General features: G+C 32.5%; 2 protein-coding genes across 4 annotated transcripts in view; one reads left to right on the forward strand and one right to left on the reverse strand.

Moving 5' to 3' along the window:
• Nucleotides 1–7,418, forward strand: part of LOC117121981 (fibrillin-1-like) — a 20,939-nt gene extending 13,521 nt beyond the window's left edge. Inside the window, exons 13-21 of the mRNA XM_033267435.1 lie at nucleotides 125–175; nucleotides 723–893; nucleotides 1,134–1,190; nucleotides 1,550–1,672; nucleotides 2,549–2,674; nucleotides 3,254–3,379; nucleotides 3,655–3,777; nucleotides 4,315–5,900; nucleotides 6,132–7,418. Of these exons, the coding sequence (XP_033123326.1) occupies nucleotides 125–175; nucleotides 723–893; nucleotides 1,134–1,190; nucleotides 1,550–1,672; nucleotides 2,549–2,674; nucleotides 3,254–3,379; nucleotides 3,655–3,777; nucleotides 4,315–5,900; nucleotides 6,132–6,428 (2,660 nt within the window). The 3' untranslated portion in view covers nucleotides 6,429–7,418. The remainder of the gene's footprint in view (nucleotides 1–124; nucleotides 176–722; nucleotides 894–1,133; nucleotides 1,191–1,549; nucleotides 1,673–2,548; nucleotides 2,675–3,253; nucleotides 3,380–3,654; nucleotides 3,778–4,314; nucleotides 5,901–6,131) is intronic.
• A 1,208-nt stretch (nucleotides 7,419–8,626) lies between these two features.
• Nucleotides 8,627–10,533, reverse strand: part of LOC117121896 — a 19,824-nt gene continuing 17,917 nt past the window's right edge. For all 3 annotated transcript variants that reach the window (XM_033267290.1, XM_033267289.1, XM_033267287.1), the window contains exon 10: nucleotides 8,627–9,841. In XM_033267290.1, the coding sequence (XP_033123181.1) occupies nucleotides 9,703–9,841 (139 nt within the window). In that variant the 3' untranslated portion in view covers nucleotides 8,627–9,702. The remainder of the gene's footprint in view (nucleotides 9,842–10,533) is intronic.

Below are 10,533 nucleotides of genomic sequence, written 5' to 3' on the forward strand. Positions count from 1 at the left end.
TTAACTACTTGACCATATTTGGGGGGTAACTGGGGGGGGGAGTAATTTTTAGGGGGCATGCGCCCCCACGCCCTACCCTAGATACATTACTGGTAATCACATTTTCACACATTAAATTTTCCAGATGATTTTGCTTTATTGTGTGATGAAGATTACAGAGAAGCAGTTGAACAGGGTAATTTTAACAGAAATTTCATTTTAACCGAAGTTACTATAAAAACTTATTGCGAACAGTGGCAGCCTCAGTGGGAAATCTGGGGAGCAATTTCAGACCCCGTCCCCACCAAGCATTGACACCAAGTGCCCAACACCACAATGAGGCCATTGGACTAAAAATGTTAGCGATTTAAACAAAGTTATAATATTGTGGTCTAAAAGTATAATTATGGGCCATACTTAAACCATAGAATCTCTACCCTTGAACCTTACCAGAGATATTATGAACTAGAAAGATGTAACATTTGACTAGTTCGCAGAAATAAGGAAGTCTGTTAGATTGGAAGGCTATTGCTTGTATGTATGTATGTTTCCTCCTACAGTTTCCATAATATAATTTATTTAACTAGCCATACAGAAATTATTTGACAGAAGTTTACAAGACAAGAGATCTGAGACAGCTTAAGCAAAGGCTACATTCATATAATTAAGAGTTAGCTGCTCCTTTAAAACATCATCTTAATGAAGATATTGCTATAAAATACTACCATTCTGTTGCTTTTTAGTTCCTATTGAAGTGCCTTTGTATGAGAGATGCTATGCATCATACAATGATAGTAAAGGTGGTCATTGCGAAGGTATCTTACATTTTGAAATAACGTGGCAGCAGTGTTGTTGTATGGCTTATGGTAAGGCATGGGGCGGCTCATGCTTTCCCTGTCCACCTATTGGAACAGGTATGTTCAATTCTAGGTCATATAAACAACACTTTATAGTATTTTGACAAACAAAGACAGTTATGACAAAAAGTAACTAAAAAAGTACCTAAAATAAATGAATTATAAAATGAATGAATGCGTAAAACAATAAAATATTAAATAAATAATGTTTACTTTTTTACACTTTTAAGGACATTTAGATAAATGGAATAAAATCACAAAAGAAAAGTATATGATACAGTATTTTCTTGTTTTCAGAATCATACAAGTCTATGTGTAATGTACCATTGATATCCATTGATTACGATCCATCAGGTAGACAAAGCTCTGTATCCAAACCATTCTTGACAAAGCTAGCATCTCTGTGTTATAACACTTCTTAAATCGTCTTTTGAGTTAAAATGATGCTGACATGGATTTTTTTTTAAACACAATAATTTGTAATTACTTTTCTTTAATGCTACATTGAAAATTTCACTTGAAAATCTTGTTAACATTAATAATTAAGATACTTTTACTGATTGTATTTTTTTGTAATTTTTAACTAAACCACTTAGGAAAGTAGTACATTGAATTGAAAGTTTATTTTAGAAGAAAGAATAATATTTTAAATCTTTTACTTTACTGTAAGATGTCATATACATATTATCATGATATTTATGTTTAATTTTTAGATCTGTGTAGAAGGGATAATTGTTCACCTGGTCACTGTGAAGTATTGAATGGCAATACTGAAGTGTGTTTTTGTCCGATTGGCTACAAACAAGCCAAATCCCGCAAAGGCCTTGTATGCCAAGGTAAAATATCCCATAGATATTCTTACTCCTGATAACATAAAGCTCTATTCTCACTATAAAAGTTTATGCGACAAAAAAAATGTGATACCATATTTGGGTGTAATGTGTCATAAGCCATGTCCATATATGGGCACATCATAGTCATATTTGTCTCATAAAATTTAATTGTGCGAACAGAGTTTAACATCCATTGGACCATATTTCAAAAGTGTCGGCCTAAGCGTTGGTAACTCAAAAGTGCTTTGGAAGATATAGAAGAGATAAGTAAACTATATCATACTCTAATGTTCATAACTGAAAGGTTTGTGCACTAAGGACTCTGAAACTGAAAGGTGGATCACAATGAAACTTTGCATATGTTCACAGACCATTAAAATTTGAGTGAGTATGCAGTACAGTACTGTATTTAAAAAAATTTTCCCTTCATCTACCATGACTTATGCCACAGAACCACTACAGCTCAATGCTTGGAATGTTAAAATAATTTTCAAAGAAACAATATATTTTTATTTACTTAATTTATTTTACTGTATTTACTGGTTCTTTATCCTGGGTTGCCTCCTCAGTAAAATATTACTGTTGTTCCAGATGATCCACATTAAAATAAAAGATGCTGTAATAAAACATTAAAATACCTGGTATTACAATAAAACTTTCAGTCACCTAAGACATTTCATTATGGCATAAAAAACACTTTGAGGTACAGTTTCCTTTTCCTGTCCTAGATCGGTGTGAATAGCTAGTTCTCTAAATCAGATTTTGACAAACACAGTAATATAAAACAGTTACTGTAAATGTGTATTATATTAAGTATGATTATAGGCATTATCATCATCATCATTATTTTGTTTTTGTTATTATTGCTTTAACATTTAGATGTTGATGAGTGTATGCTACAGCAAGGGCTGTGTGAGCCTGGTGCATGTTTCAACACACTGGGTAGCTACTACTGCTTCTGTCCCGATGGCTTTGCTCATTTCCAAGGAGAAGAACATTGTAGAGGTAGGTGATGATTATTTGGTTAGTTGATGATTGATAGATTGGTCAATCAATAGTTTGATTGATTGTTTATTTGAATAATAATGGAGTGATTGAGCTATTAATGATGATTTCCAAGCAGAACATTGTAGAGGTAATTCATGATTCATTGATGATTGATAGATTGGTCAATCAATAGTTTGATTGATTGTTTATTTGAATAATAATGGAGTGATTGAGCTATTAATGATGATTTCCAAGCAGAACATTGTAGAGGTAAGACATGATTCATTGATGATTGATAGATTGGTCAATCAATAATTTGATTATTTATTTAATTAATGATTGAGCTATTAATGATCAATATGGTGAACTTAAAATTATTGAATTGACAAATTGAACAATTGTTGATAAATGAGAGTTGATTGAATTAATTAATAAGATTAAATAAATTGATTGGTTGATTAGGCAATAATTTATCAGTGATACGAATAAATTCTATAAATGATTGTATATTAATTTTGATTGAGTTGATTATTCAATATTATTTTTTAAAATAGATTATTTCTGCAGCCATTATTACAATTATATAATTTTTTTCAGACCTCAATGAGTGCGCCTCCATCGGTGATCAGTGTAATCCAGGTTACTGCGTCAACCTAGAGGGCAGTTTTGAATGTCGTTGCCCGATTGGATTTTACTACAACATGGATCAAGTTATGTGTGATGGTAAGGAGACTGTATTGTGTCTGCCATCCATTTTGTTTTCAATATCAGCATCATTAAGAATATAAAAAATCTCCACCATTTTTCAACATCTTAATCACCATCATATTGATGTGATTAGTATGTGATTATGATTTAGTATTTCAAATCCGAACTGAAATTCAAATTAGTTTAATATGACAGATATATTGATTTTTTGGTATTGCGTGCCTCAGTCATAATATAGTTACCTTGCATTATAAACTAAAACACTTGTTTTACTATTTTTTTAATTACAGACTTCAATGAGTGTAGTGTGAATGTGATGCTGTGTTACCCTGGTATTTGCCTGAACACTGATGGATCTTTCAAGTGTGTTTGTCCTTATAACTATGAGTATGATATTAGGAGACAATTGTGTAGTAAGTTTTCAATATGTTTTTGATTGATATGTTGTTGTGTACTGATTTATTCAACAAGATGAATACACTGTTATTTGACGAAACACAATACTGCATTTGTATTGCTAAGAAACCAAATGAAAAAAATAAACCCGAAGACAGAGGACTGTTTTGGTGGATTTACTTAGAAATTAGTAATAAAGCTGGTAGGTTAAAAAAAACTAGTTACAATAAAAAAAAAAAAGTAATTAAATACAGTTACCTTTTGATTGAACGAAGAGGCAACCCATTTCAAGTACTGTAACAAATATATCGAGTTGGCAAGGTACACTCTAACGCTAGTAGTTCTTGATAACTAATTCTGGGTACTAATCCTCCATAATGGTATATGTCCAAGATACCCATCTCCTCAACTCTTCTACAAACAATTTTAATTTCACTTTATTTCTTGATATCTGCTATTATTTCTTAACGTTGTCAACAAAAGCCTGCTTCTTTGTCCTTTGAATCATAGCTTGCAATATTAAAACCTGATTTTGTTGTTATTTTATCTTTCAGTTCCGAAGAGTAAATTCACTTCAATTGCCATCATGATCCCTTCCATACCTGAAAGACAACATGCCCCCGAGCCTGCAGATAAGACAAAAAGCCAACCAGACAAGGCCATTGGTAAAGTCAGTGCACTCTCCAAAGGAGTGACTACAGATGGTAACTGCAACGAAATAGACTTGATGCCAAATCTTGCCGATATTTGCAAACCATCTGTGAGGGTAAATGTGACGTTAGAGTTCATTGTTAAGCACAATGTAACTAACAATAATGAGGAACTTTGGCTGAGGAAGCTAATGGAGCTTCATTTCAAGACAGAAATTAATGTCATGGTAGTGAAAGAAATCGAGGGCAAACCACATGACCTGACCCACCCATGGGAGGTCAAGAAGTTCTCGGCGTTTGTAAGTGAAATGTGCACACAACTCCATGTCGTTCACACTAACTTTGAAACGATTGTCGATCATATAAGAAACAATTCCAAGACGCAAGTTTATTTCAGTCTGACAGTTATAAGAGCGAGTTTCTCAGAGTATGTTGATGAGACAGGTTTGGAAATGAACTGCGATGTCTCCAAGCATAATTATTCGGAGACATACTTCATTGAATCTGGATATTCCAGCTTCATTTACATTTCTGCTAACAACATACTCTATGTCCCATCACAGGTCCAGTTTGAGAAAGTGCACCGATTCAGCGAGTCTGGGAATTCTTGCCAGGAAACGTCACTTTATGTTTGTAGTAACGAAGAAAACCTAGAACACTGCCCTCCATTGATACTTAATTCTACCATATCACTTAATGCCACTCGCTCTACATCGACTGATAATGAAAATGGTGATACCTCTGCTAATCAGTCGATGCTGCATCCAAGAGGGCGTCCTGATGTTTGTAGTTCGCTGAAGCGCGACAACAATGTGAAATATATGCCACCATCGTTCTTTCCGAAATATTCCGATCACATGCAAGTGACTATCAGTTGCATCGGGATCCTTTTGTCATTAGTGGCACTCACCATCACTTTCACTGTGCGATGCCTGTTTCGATCTTTGCGCACACTACTTGGGAAAATTTTAATGAATCTTATTGGTGCGCTATTTATTGGTCAGCTTGGGGTTTTACTTCAGGGTCAGGGCGTTACCTACCCACCCCTTTGTACTACTATTGCAGCCATCATGCACTACGTTTGGCTGGCTGCATTCTTCTGGATGAATGCTATGGCCATGGACTTCTTTTTTACATTTGGGTCAAAGGTTAAACTCCGTAAACGGCACAGTAAGCGGAAAATATTACAGGCATATATGTTTTATGGGTGGGGTGCACCTTTACCCATAATCATCCTGTGTCTGGTAATCCACTTTGGCAGATTTCATAACCTTCGTTTCCGATACGGCAGTGAATTTGCGTGTTGGATTTACGACGAGAAATCAACATTGCTTGCATTTGGTCTTCCTCTTATGATCATTTTATTCTTCAATATACTTCTATTTATCTGTGCTGTGATTGGTCTAAGACTAACCAAGGTCAACAAGGTCGGCGATGTCAATAATTCACGGTTGAAACGCTTCAAAACAGATCTTCTCGTCTATGTTAAGGTAATTACATTTTTTGCTTTGAGTGCAGACTGATAATAATTTGTGCATATACATATTTGTATATTATTATATTTCATTATTATCAAATCAATAAGGATTTATTGATCCAAATGTAGGTCAGATTTAATAATACGTATGTTAGACTTAAAAACTCTTAAAATTGTTACATATGGGATTAAAATATTGTCCCTAAATTATAACTTAAAATATCTCTAATATTTATCTTTTTAGATGTCAACATTAATGGGTTTCACATGGATTTTTGGTTTCATCTCCGCTTTCACCGAACTAGAAATCTTCCGGTACATATTTATTATTTTGAACTCGCTGCAGGGTGTGTTCATCTTTATGGCGTTCACATGCAACAAGCATGTGCGCAAAGAAGTAAAGCGTTGTCTGAATCGTGGACTGCAGAATGCTGGTCGTGATCAACGCAAGTCTTCTGCTGGAAAGTTTAATAGCTCAGAGGCAACACGGCAATCGGAAGAGCCAGTGAAAGGTACATTAAGTAAGCTAACACATTTGTAATGTTAGTATTTCATGTTTTGATGTATTTCACCATACCTCAACATTTTTTGAAATTGTTTTAAGAATGTAAAGATATATTTTTTTTAGATTAAAGATTTTTTATAGTTTTTAGTTGTGGTTTATAAAGATTGTATATAAGGTATATCTACTTAAGTTGAGGTGAAATTATAGAAGTTAATTATAACCTACAACCCATTGCGGGGTTTGATGTATCAACATTTTGTAATTACTGTACCGTATAAATTAATGTTATTTTAACTAAGGTATCAACTTTGTAATTTGTGCAAGGTTAAAGGGTAACATGCAAGTAATTTCAATTTGTTAGCATTTTACAACAATAATGGTCATCAAATTCAGAATGTAGATTAATATACATTGACATATAAAATAAAACTACTGATGGCTGGACCTAAAACTTGCCACTTTTGGTAGGTCAGGTGTGTAGCCCAATCACAGAAGGGATATTGCTGAGGATGTTTTAAGATAATTTGCAGGATTAATAAGGGTCGCAAAAGTTATCACACTGACACACAGACTACACTTACGATATGGAGAACGTTTGAATTTTAAGACAAGAAGAAAAATTCAATGTTTTGTAACTGTACCAACTATTTATTTGGTGCTTGTTATGTAGTTTATTACATAACCATTACAATTTTTACAGTTTTCTTGAACAATCGTATACATATATTTATTAAGTGTGTGAATATAATATAGAAGTTGATAGTATGACTGAAAATGACATTGTACAAAATTTTAGTCATGTATTTTCTGTCATCATATTCAGTTGTATATAATAACTATATTAAAATAGCACTAATAACTTATCCAAACATTACTATAGTTTAAAGTTTTCAAAAACTTACAAAAAAAACCCCCAGTATATCTCAGTTTATTATTATACAATTTCTGATTCTTTCTTGTATTTTGGGTAATAAGACAAGACTTTTTTTATAGCTTGTTTAGTGAATTAGTGCACTCGCCATCATGGAAAAAAAATGGAAATTTGAGAAAAATAAAAGTTTTCTTTATTTTTATTATGCCTGCCACATTTTATACATGTATTACAGAAAAACTGATTTAAAATATATTTGTTTATGCTCTTGCTGAGAACTAAGGTATAGGTGTAGTTAACATATTTTATGAATTTGGTCAGAATTTCCATGGCATACTGTAGGGCAAATTAAATCTCAGAATTTCATCTTTTAATCTAATACTTTGTTTTTGTGAAATTTTCAACAAGTAAAAATGATCATGATGTTAGATTTAACGTCTAGAAATTTACAAATGTGTAACTCTAATGATTTAGATTATTTACCTGAGGTTGCCAGAAATAGAAATTTGTGGAAATGTTATTTTGATTTTCTGTTACGTTTTTAATAAGTCTATGTATACACCTAAGACATGATCAGATTTTGTAAACCATGGATTATTGAGATTCTATGAACACATATGAGGCATGTTGTGGCAAAATGGCTAAGTTGTGGCAAAAATTGAAATTCAAGTTATTGGTATTTTGAGATACCTGATTATGTGATCTTTAAAATGAGTGGTCATTCATTGAAATTGGACATTTCAAGCCTAAGTTATTGGAAAGTGAAAGTACAGTACTCTTAGAATCAAGATAAACATGATTTTGAGTAATTGCCTTTCAAAGTTATTTGCGCATACGTTGTTAATAGAATGAACTATCAAAATAACATTAAATAAACAATTTGTTGACCACTTCCAGAACTAACACTTTGGTACATGATTAATAAGACAATAAACTGTTGATCTATATTAAAAAACAAAATTTGATTTTTAGGTAATTTTTTGTGCTCTCATATTTTATAGCTCATTTACTCAATACTGGCCTGTGCGACAACTTAACCATTTTGCCATGACATGCCTCATATATACAAACACCTTTGAGTATGACTTGACTATGAAAAATGTGCTATATTTAAACCTGGTTAATAAAAATTTAAGAGAATGCACTTAAATACAAAGATCTACAAAATTAATGTATAAATTCATCATGGTATCCTTTTACAAAACTTTAACTGTCTTGAATCCCGAGTATCGACGCAAAAACAACTCCCTGGATATAGGTATATGTTTGCAAAGATTTTGGGAATATAGAACTGCACAATAAATAATTTATATACAAAATGACAAACTACACAATATAAATAAATACACTGATTTGTACAAGGTTTATAGACAACACAAAATTAAATTATTAATTCAATTCACTGCACAATACAAATTATTGAGATGAAGGAAGCACACAAGGTTTTGAAATCTCAAGTAAATCCATCATCTAATAGTTTATAAAAAAAATAAATATGATGTATTGCGAATGATTTCACTAGAATATTACTTCTTTAATATATCATTTGTTGACTGTTTTAAATTGGTCAAAAATGATTTAACGGAATGACTCCACTAGCTTCTCTCCAACTACAGTATGTTGGGCAAATCCATGCCCTGGTGCTCTTAACCACTTTTCAGTGCTTGAAAAAGATAAGTAAGATGTATTGGAAATGATTTCACAAGAATATTACTTCTTTAAAAGATCACTTGATGACTGTTTTGATTTGATACAAATATTATTTAACAGAATGACTTGATCTCGCCTTGTGTTTTGGGCAGCCCAAAGCCTAAAGGCTAGTTTTTCTCATGTGCCCCAGGTCTACTGCATAGATACCAACCTGAGAGATTTGAAATGCCTGACTACACCAGTTTGCTGGGTTCCAAGCTCCAGTCACATATTTAACAGTCGGTTGTGGCAATGAACATGCAAGGGCCACGTGCATGGTTGACTGGGTTGTTTTGGTCGAGAATGAGAAACTTAGTCGGTGAATTGATTTTCGAATGAGGTAACGAAAGCTCTCTAATGACTCAAGTTTTATATCGTTAATAAAACACATTTTTTCAAATTTCAAATACATTTTCAACTGATTTCGTGATATTTTGTTATCATGCATAGACTTGTGCGTGACAAATTTATGAGCATGTATGTTTTTCTGCAAAATGCGTGTTCCATCCAGAATCACTTTGAAATGCGGGACGTTTGGTGGCTAAAATACACTATATACAGTAAATCTCTATAATAAAATTAACAGTAAATCTCTATAATAAAATTAACAGTAAATCTCTATAATAAAATTGTTGCAGGTATCTTTCAGCTGCAAATGTGCACAAATAATACAGTAAATATAAAATATTTTTCTAATAACGTGATATCTTCACAGTTCTTTTTTTTTTCTTGTAAATCAACACTTACTTCTCAATGCTTATTTGACAAAGCTTTAATCTCTTCACTTAGCACTTTAGTAATGTGCATGGCTTTCTGAGCCTCATCACCACCTATCTGTTCCAGAGCAATTGCAGCCGCCTCACGCACATTCGAGATAGCATCATTACGCCTGAAAAAAATTTAAATAGCTCAATTTTTAACATCTATCTTGCATATGCGGATATTTAATGTTCAGTGATGAATAATCATATTTATATGAATTTGTGTTACACGTTACCTGACAGTCAATCCACATATTTTTTCACTTGGTTTACATGGATAACTTGGTTTAGGATATTAAAGAAATTTAAGAAATTAAAATAGCTCAATTTTTAACATCTATCTTGCATATGCGGATATTTAATGTTCAGTGATGAATAATCATATTTATATGAATTTGTGTTACACGTTACCTGACAGTCAATCCACATATTTTTTCACTTGGTTTACATGGATAACTTGGTTTAGGATATTAAAGAAATTTAAGAAATTAAAATAGCTCAATTTTTAACATCTATCTTGCATATGCGGATATTTAATGTTCAGTGATGAATAATCATATTTATATGAATTTGTGTTACACGTTACCTGACAGTCAATCCACATATTTTTTCACTTGGTTTACATGGATAACTTGGTTTAGGATATTAAAGAAATTTAAGAAATTAAAATAGCTCAATTTTTAACATCTATCTTGCATATGCGGATATTTAATGTTCAGTGATGAATAATCATATTTATATGAATTTGTGTTACACGTTACCTGACAGTCAATCCACATATTTTTTCACTTGGTTTACATGGATAACTTGGTTTAGGATA

This window comes from Anneissia japonica, unplaced genomic scaffold (genome assembly GCF_011630105.1).
Source record: "Anneissia japonica isolate Jap-2015-1 unplaced genomic scaffold, ASM1163010v1 scaffold352_len1594369_cov220, whole genome shotgun sequence".
In the NCBI taxonomy this organism is placed as follows: domain Eukaryota; kingdom Metazoa; phylum Echinodermata; class Crinoidea; order Comatulida; family Comatulidae; genus Anneissia; species Anneissia japonica.